This window comes from Pholis gunnellus (genome assembly GCF_910591455.1).
Source record: "Pholis gunnellus genome assembly, chromosome: 17".
NCBI lineage: Eukaryota > Metazoa > Chordata > Actinopteri > Perciformes > Pholidae > Pholis > Pholis gunnellus.
Genome location: NC_136544.1, coordinates 7,085,938 through 7,100,874, shown reverse-complemented (window position 1 = coordinate 7,100,874; position 14,937 = coordinate 7,085,938). Strand labels below are relative to the sequence as shown.

The window sequence follows — 14,937 nt, the reverse complement described above, 5'->3', positions numbered from 1 at the left end:
GCACATTTATTGCAGTTTACGTTCTACAGACTCAGTCAGACGAATAATCAGTTAATCATCAGATTATCATTTTAAAGAAATAGAAAGACAACGTGTTCTTTACTCTCATGTGTTGATCAACATAAAAAGGAAAATCTTGCACTTGAGACAAAGTGTGAAATAAAAAATGTTCAAGTATTCAAATATACAGCTTTCAAACCTGATATTATTCCATCTTTCAAAATAGCAAATACAAAAATATATTATACAGTTTGGTATATCAAATATTGTGACACTAATGCACAGTCATTGTGACTAAAATGGCGACTGCAGTTAAGATTGTTGTTTCTGAGCCACAGGCACTTGCGTGCGCTCAGCTGAGTGCATTTGCGACATAACCATTGACTTCTACCGAGGCAGGGCCGCGGTCGATCGCAAGAGCAGCTTGTTTCTGTACAGCGAGGCGGTGGCAGTCGATGTGTCTGAACTCGGCTGCAAAAAGGCCAAACAGGCAGAAGAACAACATGACCAAGGCCCATTCACACACAGCAGCCCCGGAGGGAGAGCCTTTGGTGTGGAGAACGACCACTGAAGGAGGGAAAGAGCGGTCAAGGAGTGCAACACTAAATAAATGCAAATCAAGTAGTTGTTTAAAAAGAAAAATGTGATTTTGGCTCGCAGGTTCATTGACAACATTGGGCACTTGGGAGTGTGTTACGCCTGTGTGACCCACGAGACGTAGTTTGTGTTTGAATTCTCAGCCCCTTCCTCTCTGTCTGCAGCTTCCTGTCCTGGTTTGTGGTCGCAAACAATGTGAGGGACCTTTCAAAACACGCTTTACACATGCACGCTGCCATTCAACATGAGCTCAATATGTCATTTAATAATATACATCTTTAAAGAATATATACAGCATATATATACACAGTATATATCGCATCTTTTTAAGAGATTTTAAGACTTAATCGTGGCAATAACTGATTACACCCTAACCCACTAAACAGTTAGCTAAAAGTGATGGATAAATGTAAGTACAGCCAAAAATAATGGATATGATGTAGTTAGCTAAAAGTAATTTATAAACAGTTGAAATAGTTAGGTTAAAAGTTAGATACATTAATAAAAAGTGGATAAATCTAAATAGTTAGCGTTTGGTTGGTTAATAGTTTATTTAAAATGGCTCAAACGTATGGATAAAGGTTGAAATAGATAGTTAAACATAGTGGATCAATTGTTGAAATGTAGCATAATTAATAACGTTAAATATCATCCAGTGTAAAATCAGTTCAAATGAACACGTTTGGTTCATAGTGGTGTTGATGGAGACAAAACGGTTTTGGGACCACTATAGACAATGAAAAGCTGTGCATTACATGTGGTTGCAACAATAAGCACACATTCCTTTTTAATAATCCTTGTATTCCTAATAATCCTATTATTCCTCACAAGGACACAAGTATCAATTTAGCTTTCTCTTTTCTTACAGCATGCGTTTGGAAGGATACTAGCGATGACCAGGATGGTGCAGAGGATGCAGCCGGTGGCCCGGGCGGGCCCGACCCAGCATCGGTCCTGAGACGGCTGCGCTCTATAGGTTAGAAACAGCTGAACCCAGAAGTAGGCCAGGCCCAGGAAGAAAGCCAGGAACGCTCCCAAGAGGTGAATACTATTTAAGACGGATTGCTTGACAGAGGGAGGCGAGGTTGTAGTGAGCACCGAGTGATTATTATGGGTCAGAGAAAGAGAAATCAAAGTCCTATATTGTTCTTTTCATTTCTTTTTGAAAGTTGTTACCTGGAAGTTGCCAATGATGGAGATTCCTACGGAGGAGATGAATCCCAAAACAATGCTGGCTACGTTGGCCTTCCCGTGGTTACCACAGTCCCTAACCTGCTGGAAACGGATCGCCACGATCCACAGGGCTGAGAGACACCGACACGGAGAGAGACGAGGGCAGAAGACACTTCAGATGAATTGATCAACGGAATTATTCAGGAAAAACAAAGTCAACTTTACATTGAACGACCCCTGGTCCATATGTTGGGATGATAATAAAGAAAATCATGTCCAAGACTTCACTACTACAGCCTTGATCGATAGGAAATCAATTTGGAGGACTGGAGCATATGATGGACAGGACTTTTTATACTACCAAGAATGTTAGAATATATGCAGCGTTACCTAAAACAGAGCAGATGCTGCAGGTCTGGGAGAAGAGGCAGCTCTGAGGGGGGTAAGAGCCACACTGACTAACGGGAGGATGAGAATACGATCATCATTCAACATCAATTTGGCTCAACATCTAGTATCGCTTCACTTAAATGATTTTCCATCATCTCTCATCTCTCAGTGGAATCATACCAACCTGATGTAAGGGACTCTTTCCGTGAGGTTGACTGATCCATTTGATACGGCTACAGCAAACCTAACAGGAAGGAAATCGGTTATTATTTATGTTAGCGCATAGGCTGATGAATCATTGGAAACATATTTACAGTTTAACGTGTTGCTAGGTCCCTCCTTCATGCACATGTGTTACCCCTGTACTTCCTCCTTTCTACCAACTGGTAGGGAAGTACTTTATTGATAACCTAACCTTTGTAAACTTTAATTTGCAGCATTACCATATGAATATATAATATAAATAAATACATAGTTTTGCTCCCTTCCCTTTCCCCAGCGCTCTGGCAGGAGTTGGCTCTTGGTCCGAGAAGGTGCAGGTGTTCACATTTACGGTGCCATTCGTTGCAGCTTACCGTAGACGTCATCAATCATTACATTAAGAAAACAGTATTTTCATGAAAGACTTTTTTTTTTATTTAACAGCCTTGCAAAGGTACTAACCCACAATGTCTTACTGCCGTAAATGCTGCTTGTTGTGGACAAATCCTCATTATGGACAGAGGAGGTCTCAATAAAGATCACTTCCAAACCTCTGTAAAAACAGCAAGAAAGTGTTAATAAAAAGGAGCTAAATACTCACACAGTCCAAATGCCCACAGTGCCAAAGACAGCCAGGCAGACAGGGAGCAATGCCCACAGCCACATGTTGCTACAGCTGAAGGGAAACCTTCACCACCACCACCGCTCCCACACAACACAAAGTGGTCATAGGTTGGGTAGAAACACACCCACACAAAGCCGCTCTTTCCATCCTCACCTTTACCATAATGACACTAACAGATGGTGGGAGCTCGGACACCGCTGCACTTTGTCCTGATGTCTCACACACCGAGTGTTAAGTCACCTTCACACCATCAATATGATCATCACAATATGATGTTTGTGGTCACAGCTGGAGGGCGGGTGTACATCGAGCGGGTGAAAAAAATTTGGAAATGTTGGGATTCTTAACAACAAACCAAAAAAGCAGCTCACTTTATTCTCTGCTCTGGGAATTATCAAGTGCTGCACTACACCGTTAGGTACGGTAAGCGTTTCTATGTCGGGGTTGTGCTGGACTTTGAGCCAGTCCCTCCCAATTCTAACCGAGGGTTTTCTCTCCTCCAAAGATTACCTTCCGCTTTCCGTTAGCTGAAAGTCTAAACACTCATCGTGAACGGTATAAATAGTAATGAGTGAAACATTAGCCATATTCAGGCTTTGGTGGTGAGGAATGATCTTTCAGGAAATAAAGTAGCGGATTAATAATTCACTTTAGTGTTTAATTAGCTTCTTTTTTTTGTTACGACGACACAGGTTATAAACATCCTTGCAGCACATATGACCTTTGGTTTCGGTCAATAGAAACATTCCTCACATCATTTATGACCACATTGTCATTAATCACCATCTGTTTGAGTTTTTTTAAAGTATGACTTTGAGTATATCACCTTTTATTCAACTATTTAAAATGCAGCAGGCAGAAATGAAAACACCATGATTAAGATGATTCATCCAGTGATTGTTCTTTATTGAGGTGGAGCGTTCAGCATGGCCACACACCATGATGAAGTCGCCTTTTCTCGGCTTGTGTGCGAGTCATCGTATCAATGTGTGTGTGTGTGTGTGTGTATCAGAGCTCAAGCTCGATCTTGACATCCATCTTAGCCCTGTACGGCTCCAGCATGGGGCGCACTTCTTCAGACAGGAACCTGGTCACCTGGACGAGAGGAACACATTAGACCTCATTAGTGTACAGATACTCCTGTAATGCCAGAGGAGCGGTCAGGATGCCAGCTAGAGTAGAGACGAGGGGGTGGTGGGGGCGGCTCATGTCGTACCTGCTGGGGAGCGCGGCCGATAAAGGTCTTGGGGTCCAGTATGGCGTCCAGCTGCCCCAGGACGGGGGCGAAGTAAGGGTCCCGCTGGACTCTGGCCAGCAGGTCGTTATCACCGCCCTCCTGCTTGACCACGGCTGCTGCCTCCTGGGACAGAACACGAATCTTCTCGTGGCAGTCCTGAAGGACGGAGACAAGATGACATTTAAGGCGCTAAAGTTGATTCCATGAAGGATTACAAACTGACTGAAACTAGAAACAAAATACCTGTCTGTTTCCTCCAGCCTGCACCATGGCCATAATGATGTTCTCCGTGGCCATGAAAGGCAGCTCGTGGCGGATGTGTCTCTCGATGACTTTGGGGTAGACCACCAGTCCCTCTGTGATGTTCTGCAGGGTGCTGAGGATGATGTCAGCTGTCAGGAAGGACTCGGGCAGGGAGATCCTCCTGCACACGAGCGAAGGGGGTGAAATGAGTAAAGCCTCTGAATGATCCAGCACCAAATCAGAGCCCGGATACCCAAAGCTGATTCAGTAACACTGTGGGTTGCCACATAAGCATATCAGTATGACCTGTTGGCGCTGTCGTCCAGCGTCCTCTCCAGCCACTGGACCGACGCGGTCTGCAGCGGGTCGGCCAACAGCGCCACCAGGTGTCGGGCCAAGCTGCAGCAACGCTCTGCGCGCATGGGGTTCCTCTTGTAGGGCATGGCGCTGGAGCCTGGAGGAGGAAGGAGACAACAACTTCTTGTTGGCTGATGCCTGCATCACAGGACAATGCGTGAGGATGTGACCGGTGTGAGGCGGGCAATGGGTGACTGTACCGATCTGCTCCTTCTCAAAAGGCTCCTCGAGCTCCTTCAGGTTGGCGAGCAGGCGGATGTCTGTACAGATCTGCAGCAGACAGACGGATGGAAGATGAGACGCACCGATACTAATATCGGTCAGATACGGATTGAAATCTGGAATCGGTTGTTGGGGACAACGGGCCAATCTGGTATCAGACGCTATCGTTTTAATAAAGATCAATTCAGCACATCCATATCTATGTATTTTTCAGTTAGATTTTTGTTTTACAAAGCTAAGAAAGAAATGTTTAAGTCACGCCGGATGTTGCCTTACGCATCAAAAGTTGATCCCAATCACTTCCACACAGCTTTTTGATTAAACACTGGTATCGGATCATTTCTCGGTACCGGCCGATACCCAAAGCCCCGGTATCGGTATCAGGGCTGAAAAAGTCTGCTCGGTGCGTCCCTCATGTCAAATTCATACTTTAAAAGTCAGGTCGGAAAAAAAAGAGCAAGTCCATAAGCGTGCATGCACTCGTTAATCATGCCGTTAAATCACCACTAGATGGCCACGTTGCTCCACGTGTCTCCGGCTCCTGCAGCTTACCTTGTGAACAGTAGCTCCCATGCTGGCCAGGCTGGACAGACAGTCCACGTCCACCTTACGGCTGTAAGTCTGTCCTGTTACCAGGTAGGCTCTGTGAAGCACGGGAACAACACCATCAGGGCTCGTAACACATAACACCAACCTCATTTACACAATAACTGTACATCATATCCATGTCTGCTGGTCTTGTGTCATAATAAGCACATCCCTGAGAGAACAGAAAGGACTCAATGTTTATCTTACTTTTTGAAGCCAGCCATCTCTGTCACCATTCTGTCGAGATCTTCCACCTGATGAAGGAAAATATTACATTTATAATCCAAAAATCTCCGTCATTGTCCACATGTGATTCAGGGACGATGTATACCTTGTCATGGTCGCCGTGAAAGAGCTGCAGGAAGCTGGCCTGGGTGCCGGTGGTCCCCTTGACTCCCCGGAAACGCAGGTCGTCGCGGGCTCGCTGCAGGTTCCGCATGTCCATGGCCAAGTCCTGCAGCCAGAGACACGCTCGCTTTCCTACCGTGGTCAGCTGGGCAGGCCTGCAGGCAGAGGAGGAAGAGGAGGAAGGAAATATGTAAACGCTGCGTGGTTCTTGGTCAGAGAAATTACAGCCAAGGGGGAAACATTGCAAACGGGACGCGTCTTGACGGGACGACCCGCAGCCGTATTCGGACTCACTGGTAGTGTGTGAAGCCGAGCGTGGGGAGGTCAGCGTATTGCTCTGCAAAGTTTGCCAGTCTGTCAATGACTCTGGCCAGCTGTGGAGAAAAAGGGCTTTAGTGGGGAATTATTGCGTAACACACCGATGTTACTCAGGCCCATGCAACCCCTCGCATGTTTAGCTTATTTATGTATTCCACGTGTGATGTAAGAAAACACTGCAAAGGGAGAATTACTGCGGCGATGATTTCTACATTGTTGACTCGTTAATGAACAGCTGAGGCTTGTAGAAAAATATCACAATTAGATGCACAACTGAATGCGTGCGTGTGCGAGCATGTGTGTGTTTTCTGGCAAACAGCTGAGCCTCACCTTAGGCAAGAGAATGTCAAATCCATCACGCAGCATAATCAGATCCTGAGGAGGAAACACAGAACCACTTAGGGAACATCAGAACTACTCGCTTAATCCCAATGCAGAGCTATATGTTATAGATGGGAATTTTTTTTTTTTTTTTCCGAGGGCACATAGCAACTGATCCTTGTTGAAGTCGTTTCATCATTAATGAGATAAGTGGGAGAGAAAATATGAGATTGTTACACGTAATCGATAGAAAAGCAGTGCATCATAATTACAGTATTGTCTCCCACGTAGCAGGAGGTGGCACCGAGGTGGATGATGGGGGCAGCAGTGGGGCAGCAGTGTGCGAAGGTGTGGACGTGGGCCATGACGTCGTGCCGGAGCTTACGCTCCTCCTCGGCCGCCATGGCGAAGTCAATGTCCACCTGGTGGCTCTCCATCTCCAGAATCTGGGCGTCCGTGATGGGAAGACCCAAAGCCTGGAGGAGGAGAACGAGGGAGACACAGACACGGTGAAAACAAAGGGAGGACTTTGCTATTTATCTAGTTAGAGAATGGAATATATTAGCCCGGTTACTTTCATTTCTTTTCTCATTCTTTCAAGATATAAAAGAAAAAAGGTCATGTCACTTTAAGATGTTTGAACAGGAGACAGATGTTCTTTTCTACAGTCTTGACAGGCATGTGCTCTCCTCGTGAGATCCTGATTAGATTAGATTGAAGGTTGTTTTTTTCGATAGTGATTGAGCCGTCATGTGATGGGACTACAGAATGGGTTAGTTGGGAAATTGAGCTACAAAAAGGCTGCGGCGGTTAGGCCGTTGGACTGTTAACATGCAGCCCCCTCGGTGAGGCGGTCTCCTGTTACTGTGACATTCACTTGCATGCTATTTTCACTCACGGGCCACACAGCGGCAGCCACAGGCCTCGCTAACTCTGCACTGTGGCAAAACTGTGGCAAAGCTAAACCCCCTGATGATCAGAAACACTGGAAATGTAGAAAAGATTGGACTCTGATCAGTCCTAATTAGTGAGTGGTCATGTGAGGTGATGCGTGTGAGAGAGGGTCTGTCACCAGGACCTTAAAGGGATCACATGCGCTGTCTGGTTTGGGACGAGAGGTTTCCGAGGGTACTTTCGAATAAGCCCTGACGCCATCAGTACAGACTCACTCGTTCATTTATTCTACATTTTGAAAAGACAACAAGTTTCCAAAGAATCCAAATGTATTCAGAGTATTGGGTTTGAGTGTGCAAATGTACTGATGATGTATATTCTAGGCGTGATACTTGACAGTGGGGGATTTCCTGTCTCTGGTTATCAAAGTAAAGAACACAGGCACAGTATTTGGTGCGTCTAAATGCAGGACAAACAGTCCATGGTAAAAAATAAATAAATAGTAGTATTTGGTATCCTAGAATACAAAGGTATGTTTGCATCTGTAACTGATCGTTCTACTTTAATTGCTACATTTGACTTTCATTTGTTAAAATGTATAAATAAAAAAGGAAATTTGAATTATGTCTATAAATCAGATTAAACAATATATTTATGGTTTCTGTGTAAATCAAACCTAATACAATTGAAAAGACTTGAATTATGATAAATGATTTCCCTCCGTTTGTTCTTCTTCTTATTGTATGCTACATGGAGCACACACAACTCTGCTTGGCTCGGGACCTGACAACCCCGCAGGGAGCTCCTAAAGAGGGGGGGGGGGGGGTCCTCCATAAAACTATATTTAGGGGAGGGAACTTGATAGGGCTCTCTGAAGGTCGCACACTTAAGTTCATAAAGCATGAAGAATAGTGCATTTATACACAAACCGCTGGCAGGGACGCAGGTTACGGTTGCTATTCTGCAAGCTACAATGTGTCAAACCTTCTCAGCCTTGGCCAGGTAGATCCACAGCTTCCTCCAGGTTGTGAACTTCTTCCTGTCACTGAAGTTGTAGGCCATTTCCTTGCTGGCGTACCGCGACACCAGCGGGGAACGGTACTTCATGAACTCGTCAGCTCCCTCCATGTTTGTGAGACGACTTGGTTTTCGCTAATAACACAAAAGTCTTCCCCGCAACTTCACCTACACACGTTAGCTTCCCCAAGTAGCCGCTCCGCCTTCGGAAGCTTGTAGCATCACATGGACGGGGAGGAGCGTTTTTTACGACACTACGAGTCGGCGTACGGCGTGAGGTCCGCGTGCGACACTTGTCACGGGGAGGCTCGACTGAGGTCATCGCCTAATTGCTCTTCAATTGTTTTTTTCAAAACAGCTGCGACGCAACAGAGTAAAAAAAACGTGTGCAAGTAACGTTACGTCAGCACACGTTACACAATGTATCATCATGGTTATTACTGTCTTATAACTACATACAACTAATGTTTTTTTTAACCGTCTTTTCTACACCATTTCCCGTGGGTCCGTGAATGTATCTCGCAATGTAGCGTACATAATTAAGCTGTTAAGGAGCCAAGCATGAGCTCATTCATTTCATTTTTCAGAGCATCCTTCAGAAATGACTCATACTATGGTGACAGTGCATTGAATTCAATGCAATTAGATAACGGTCTTACAGTCATCTGCTATTTATGGGAGCTTTCGTGTATTATGTAAGCGGTGGTTGCATGTCTTATATATCAATATTTAAATGTATTCATGCAGCATACATCCCCTCCCTGCCTCGCAGTGTTTCTACATCTGCGGGCATCATATAAATAATTGTGTTTGTGCATGATGCAGCAGCTGGGGAATACATCCAGCTGTAAACAGAGAACAGAGTGCTCCCTCTCTCTCCCTTTCTCTCTCTCTATCTCTCTCTCTCTCTCTCTCTTTAGCCCTCTCTCTCCTTCTCTCTCTCTCTCTCTCTCTGTTTATCCATCTTTCTAACTGTCCTCCTGACTGCAGTCTGCATCCAGTGCCACGCTGCTGCTGCTGCTGCTGTGTGATACGAGCAAGTGGGAGGAACAGCTCCCTCTGTTTTTGCTTGGAAAAAAATGACGAGACATCTTTCTGGAGCTGCTGCTGCAGGGGTGGATTTGGCTTCCTGTCTCCTGCATTGCACAATCTGTCCCCTCTGCTTGGACAGATAAATAAGACAAAAGACGGAGCGGGGAGAGAAGCCACAGAGGGAAGGACGGTAAAGAGCCATAGTGGGGTGAGGGGGTGTGGAGGGATAATAGATTAAAAAAAAGAGGGGGGGGGGGGGGGGGGGGGGGAGAAGAGAGGGTGAATGGCAGAGGAGGTATGAGGAGAGAAAGGGAGGCAGGGGTAGACACAGGGAACAGAGGGTAGAGTGAGCTACACTGCAGTAGAATGAGGGTTAGAGTGAAAGAGAGAGCAAAGAAGCATTTGAGCTGCCAGCCTTTCGCACGCCACACGGGATCCGTCGCTTTCTGAAGAGGCTATAGCCTCGATAGAAGAGGAATCCACCGTGGAGGCGAGAAGGAGAAGGAGGAGGGGGGCTGAGGAGGAGGAAGCCAGAGGTTCTACACACAAGATGGCTGCTGTGTCCTCTGCCTCTGACACTGGTAAGTGGGCTTTCATCCTTTGCTGCACACCTCGCTGCAGGTTTCACCCCCCGCCCCCCCCCCCCCCGCACACACACACACACACACACACACACACACACCACCACCATCACCGTTCACTCAGTCACAGCATCCGGGGTAAAAAAAACCTCAGAGCCGTTTCACGTTTGGACCAAAACATACTCGGAAACTGTTGCTTGGGTCAACTTCCTGTGTTAAGCAGCTCACAGGGAAAGTGTGTCAGCAGTGGTGAGTAACAGAATCAATAAACCTCCCTCTCCTCCGATGTTCTCCCCTCTTGTCAGACAGAGCAGGCGTCGTTCCTGTTGCCATCCTCCGAAAAATTCATATTCGCCTGTGATGCCGTTCATCGAAACATTTATCGCCTTCATTTAACTTTCACTGAATCACGTTCACTCCACACGCCATTCTCTCTGGACGGAGTCCAAGGCTCATCCGCTCCGACCCAATTTCTCCGAAGGCTAAGGACGGAGGAAAACAAAAAGGAGATATGCTGGGAGGCGGGTTAGGGGGATAAGGACAAGAGTGAAAGAGGGGGCAGTTAAGGAGAGGAGGTATAAGGTAACAAGGAGCTCAGATAAGAGGGGCGCACAGAGGAAATGTAAGGAGCGAGGACAGAAATGAGTGCATTAGGAGAGGGGATAAGGCTGTATGTTGTTGTGGAAACAATGCAGACGCTTCTCCAAAAAGCACTTTGGCAAAACCCTACTTTAGAGATAGAACAAGAGATTGAAACAAAATAAAAGATAAAGATCATTAGAAATAAGAATGAACAAGCCCATCATTGTGAGGAACCTCCAGTCTTAATCTTTTCTGTGTTCCAACAGGGGACCCCAGGGGCCGACACCCCCCTGAGCGCAGACTGCTGATCCTTGGGGGGCCACAGTCTGGTAAGACCTCCACCGCCAACAGCATCCTGGGGGATGAGGTCTTCGACGTTGGGACAGAGACTACTCACAGCAACGTTGGCCAGACGGAGATCTACGGCCGACGGGTCACCGTGGTGGACACCCCGCCGTGGGCCATCCCCAGCGACCCGGAGGACAACCCCGAAGCTGACAGCAACGACAACGCCGGCGCAGAGTCGGACAACCCGACGCGGCCCCCGCCGAGCCTGGACTGCGAGGGGCCGTGCATGGGGGCCATTCTCTGCCCTCCCGGACCCCACGCCATCCTGCTGGTGGTGTCGATCACCCAGCCTTTCACTGACACGGAGAGGAGGGCCGCAGAGGAGCAGCTGGGGGCCCTGGGTGGAGGGACCTGGAGGTACTCCATGGTGGTCTTCACCGGGGTGGACAAGCTGCCCAAAGGGGTCTTCATTGAGGAGCACATAGCGAACACTGGCGAGTCCCTGCAGTGGCTGGTGGAGAGATGTGGAAGCAGGTACAGTGTTTCTCTTTCTCTCCCTTCTCTCTTTGAGTTCACAGAAAATCGATCTCTAAACAGTCTGTGTCAATTCTTTGTTAGTGCAAGCAAAACAATCACAAATAGTTACAGTATCTTGTGGATAAATAGGCAGCTTGAAGGGGAACTGTGTGTGCAGTATAGGCTACTACTGCATAATGTGAAACATGTTGTAATAAGCCTTCTGCGGCTCCGGAAGGACCTGCTCAAAATCTGATAAATTGCCTCATGTGATGTCACTTGAGTCAGCGTCCGTTGGGGCTGATGACTACAAGTTTGAAAAATGTATCAAATCTGGGGGTGTGGAGCAACATTAGCCGCTACAAGCATAACACACCCAAAACTCCCCACTCGCAGTCAAGTTGCATTGTGGGTGGTGGAGTACTCTTTTCACGGCTGACTTCTGCATCTGTAATTATCAAATTGTTTAAACCATAAAATGTGGTTTGCATTGATTAAAGGGGCACTCCAGTGATTTAGTATTGAATTTTTGTAAAGTCAGGGGACTGACGAAAGACGGATTAAAAAAATAACAACGCGCCAGAGGCCGAGATATCCTGACTCACTAACCCTGATGACATCACTGGTGTTGTTTTCATAAGCTGAAGTAGGACTCCTTCAGATGAGTAAAATGAACTCTGTGTAAAATTGGTGGAGTGCCCCTTTAAAAATGTGTTTTTTCATCCACTTGCAGGTACCACGCCTTCGATAACACTCGGAAAGACACAGAGGACAACACGCAGGTACCCGAGCTGATGGAAAAGGTGGAGGAAATGATCACCGACAACCAAGGTTTGTTTTTCATATTAAGTGATATGTAATATGAAGTCATATTATTGCATTATTAATGAAAACAGCACCGATTGAAAACAGTGGATTACTTATTGTTGCTGTCATGCAGGCTGGTACTTTGAGGTGAACGAATTGATTTTACTGGAGGAAGAGCAGGCCAGGAGAGCTCTGGAGGAGGAGAGGATGAGGATGGAGGAGCACGTCAGACAGAGGGATCAGATGATTGGAGGACCTCCCAGAGGTATGGGGGGGGGGGCTTTGTGTGTGTGTGTGTGTGTGTGTGTGTGTGTGTGTGTGTGTGTGTGTGTGTGTGTGTGTGTGTGTGTGTGTGTGTGTGTGCGTGTGTGTGCGTGTTTGTGTACGTGTTAGTGTGTATAAGTGAGTGGGTCATAAAGTACAGGAGACAGATGAGTGTCGTAACGCTTCTCCAGAGAAAACAACAGTCCATAATTGATGTTCAAGGAAACAGCTTATTCATTCTAGTCAATCAATGTTTTTTTTTCCTTTTCCATGCTCCTAATAGGGCTGACTGGGGTAAACAAACACTCATATGGTTTTGTCGACAAATCAATGAGTTGATTTAAACGACTAATCTGTAAAAATGCCTTTTTTCGACTAATCGATTAATCGACTAAAGAGATCTTAGTGGACTTAGACCAAAACAACCTATTAATTGACTAAAGAGATCTTAGTGGACTTAGACCAAAACAACCTATTAATTGACTAAAGAGATCTTAGTGGACTTAGACCAAAACAACCTATTAATTGACTAAAGAGATCTTAGTGGACTTAGACCAAAACAACCTATTAATTGACTAAAGAGCTCTTAGTGGACTTAGACCAAAACAACCGATTAATTGACTAAAGAGATCTTAGTGGACTTAGACCAAAACAACAGATTAAAGCAACTAAAGAGCTCTTAGTGGACTTAGACCAAAACAACAGATTAAAGCAACTAAAGAGCTCTTAGTCGACTTAGACCAAAACAACCTATTAATTGACTAAAGAGATCTTAGTGGACTTAAGACTAAAACAACCGATTAATTGACTAAAGAGATCTTAGTGGACTTAGACCAAAACAACCTATTGACTAAAGAGATCTTAGTGGACTTAGACCAAAACAACAGATTAAAGCGACTAAAGAGATCTTAGTGGACTTAGACCAAAACAACTGATTAATTGACTAAAGAGATCTTAGTAGACTTAGACTAAAACAACCGATTAATCGACTAAAGAGATCTTAGTAGACTAAGACGGGCCATCCATATTCCAAATGGTTTCTCATTCTCTCGCCCACTTCCTCTCCATATCTCACTCTGTCTTTGTCTGTCTCTCTGGGTTTAGAGTTGAGACTGCTCTTGTTAGGGTGGAAGGGGGTTGGAAAGAGCTCGGTGGGGAACTCCATTCTGGGCCGTCGGTACTTTGAGTCGGGCCAGGAGACGGAGTTGTGCCTCAGGAGGCAGGCACTCGTATCCGGCCGGCGGATCACAATCGTCGACACCCCAGGCTGGGATTGGTTCTCAGTGAGGCGAACCCCGAAGCGCATCCGCCAAGAGTCCCAGCGCGGCGCTGCCCTCCTTCGACCTGGACCCCACACCCTGCTGCTGGTCCTCCCCGTCGTCTCGTCTCTCACAGCCAGGAAGAGGCGGACGCTCCTGTCTCACATAGAGACTCTGTTCGGTGACAGTGCGTGCCTCCACACCATGGTGCTGTTCAGCTGTGGTGATTGGCTGGGCCGCACGCCCATCGAGGAGCACATTCTCAGAGGTGGGAGGGAGCTGCAAAGACTACTGGAGTTCTGTGGGAACTATTACCACGTGCTGGACAGTAAGATCCCTGGCAAGGACAGAAGTGTGTCAGTCCTGCTGGATAAGATGGAGGAGATGATCAGAGAGAACGGGGACAAGGCCTTCCTGCCCATACAGACCGAGTGGTGTAAGTCACACAAGTTTGCACACTAATAATCACTTATATGTCATATTATACATCTGTCTAATATACCTGTGTTGCGTTTGACAGTGAGCGAGGAGAGCTCTTACTCTTCTGACAACACCGAGCCTGAGGACGACTGTCGAGGATGCCAGCTACAGTGACACGATCACACTAAAAGCAAAGTGGTCCCGTTTTCTGTCCTTGTTCCCGGTCTTCAGCAGGCCCAAACACCACCTCACGTAACTTAAACCTCATCTAGAACGTCCCCGCTCCGACTCCGGAGAGTTTTTAGGGAAAACAAAACGACTTGGAACGGGGAGTCTCGTCCCGAGGAGCTCTGTGTTAGAACCGAACCGAACTGATCACCGAGAGAAAGAACTAGAACAGGACTGAAGGCGCAAACTCTCCTCCAGACCCGAGAGGAGGAGAAAAATTCTGCTTCTGCTTCAAGGGACCGGAGCTGGATCCCTGTCCATGAGCATGTACACAGATATCAACTGCTGCTAAAGAGACCCTGTTTTAACACTGCAGAGTAAAGAATTACTCGTCATTGTAACTATGTCTATCAGACTACACCGATACAAAAAGAAAGCGTAAAATCAAAACCAAAAGAAGACAATGTTATCACGACCAGTCAGATTTGT

At 46.4% G+C, this 14,937-nt stretch overlaps 3 protein-coding genes across 7 annotated transcripts; 1 reads left to right on the top strand and 2 right to left on the bottom strand.

Annotated features, from left to right (window-relative positions):
* Positions 1-3,062, bottom strand: tmem150b (transmembrane protein 150B). 5 transcript variants are annotated; one of them, XM_079177914.1, is made up of 6 exons: positions 2,963-3,062; positions 2,345-2,404; positions 2,161-2,228; positions 1,774-1,901; positions 1,464-1,662; positions 1-567 (listed from the first exon to the last, which is right to left on the bottom strand). In XM_079177914.1, the coding sequence occupies exons 1-6, from the start codon at positions 3,025-3,027 to the stop codon at positions 353-355; spliced, it is 735 nt and encodes a 244-aa protein (XP_079034040.1). In that variant the 5' UTR covers positions 3,028-3,062; the 3' UTR covers positions 1-352. The 5 variants fall into 5 exon arrangements, with proteins under 5 accessions (XP_079034040.1, XP_079034042.1, XP_079034041.1 ...); XM_079177916.1 differs by having other exon boundaries at positions 1,485-1,662; XM_079177915.1 differs by lacking the exon at positions 2,963-3,062 and adding an exon at positions 2,824-2,912.
* Positions 3,063-3,871: 809 nt separating this feature from the next.
* On the bottom strand, positions 3,872-8,769 carry adsl (adenylosuccinate lyase). Its single transcript, XM_079178281.1, has 12 exons — positions 8,499-8,769; positions 6,893-7,096; positions 6,630-6,674; positions 6,276-6,355; positions 5,965-6,136; positions 5,841-5,887; positions 5,598-5,688; positions 5,024-5,093; positions 4,773-4,920; positions 4,467-4,647; positions 4,203-4,379; positions 3,872-4,081 (listed from the first exon to the last, which is right to left on the bottom strand). Exons 1-12 carry the CDS (start codon positions 8,640-8,642, stop codon positions 3,995-3,997), a joined length of 1,446 nt encoding a protein of 481 aa, XP_079034407.1. The 5' UTR covers positions 8,643-8,769; the 3' UTR covers positions 3,872-3,994.
* Positions 8,770-10,059: 1,290 nt separating this feature from the next.
* Positions 10,060-14,454, top strand: LOC306709685 (GTPase IMAP family member 8; the record flags this gene model as incomplete). The annotated part of the gene is made up of 6 exons (XM_079177932.1): positions 10,060-10,144; positions 10,993-11,548; positions 12,264-12,361; positions 12,471-12,602; positions 13,706-14,296; positions 14,381-14,454. The coding sequence occupies exons 1-6, from the start codon at positions 10,114-10,116 to the stop codon at positions 14,452-14,454; spliced, it is 1,482 nt and encodes a 493-aa protein (XP_079034058.1). The 5' UTR covers positions 10,060-10,113.
* Positions 14,455-14,937: the final 483 nt, after the last annotated feature.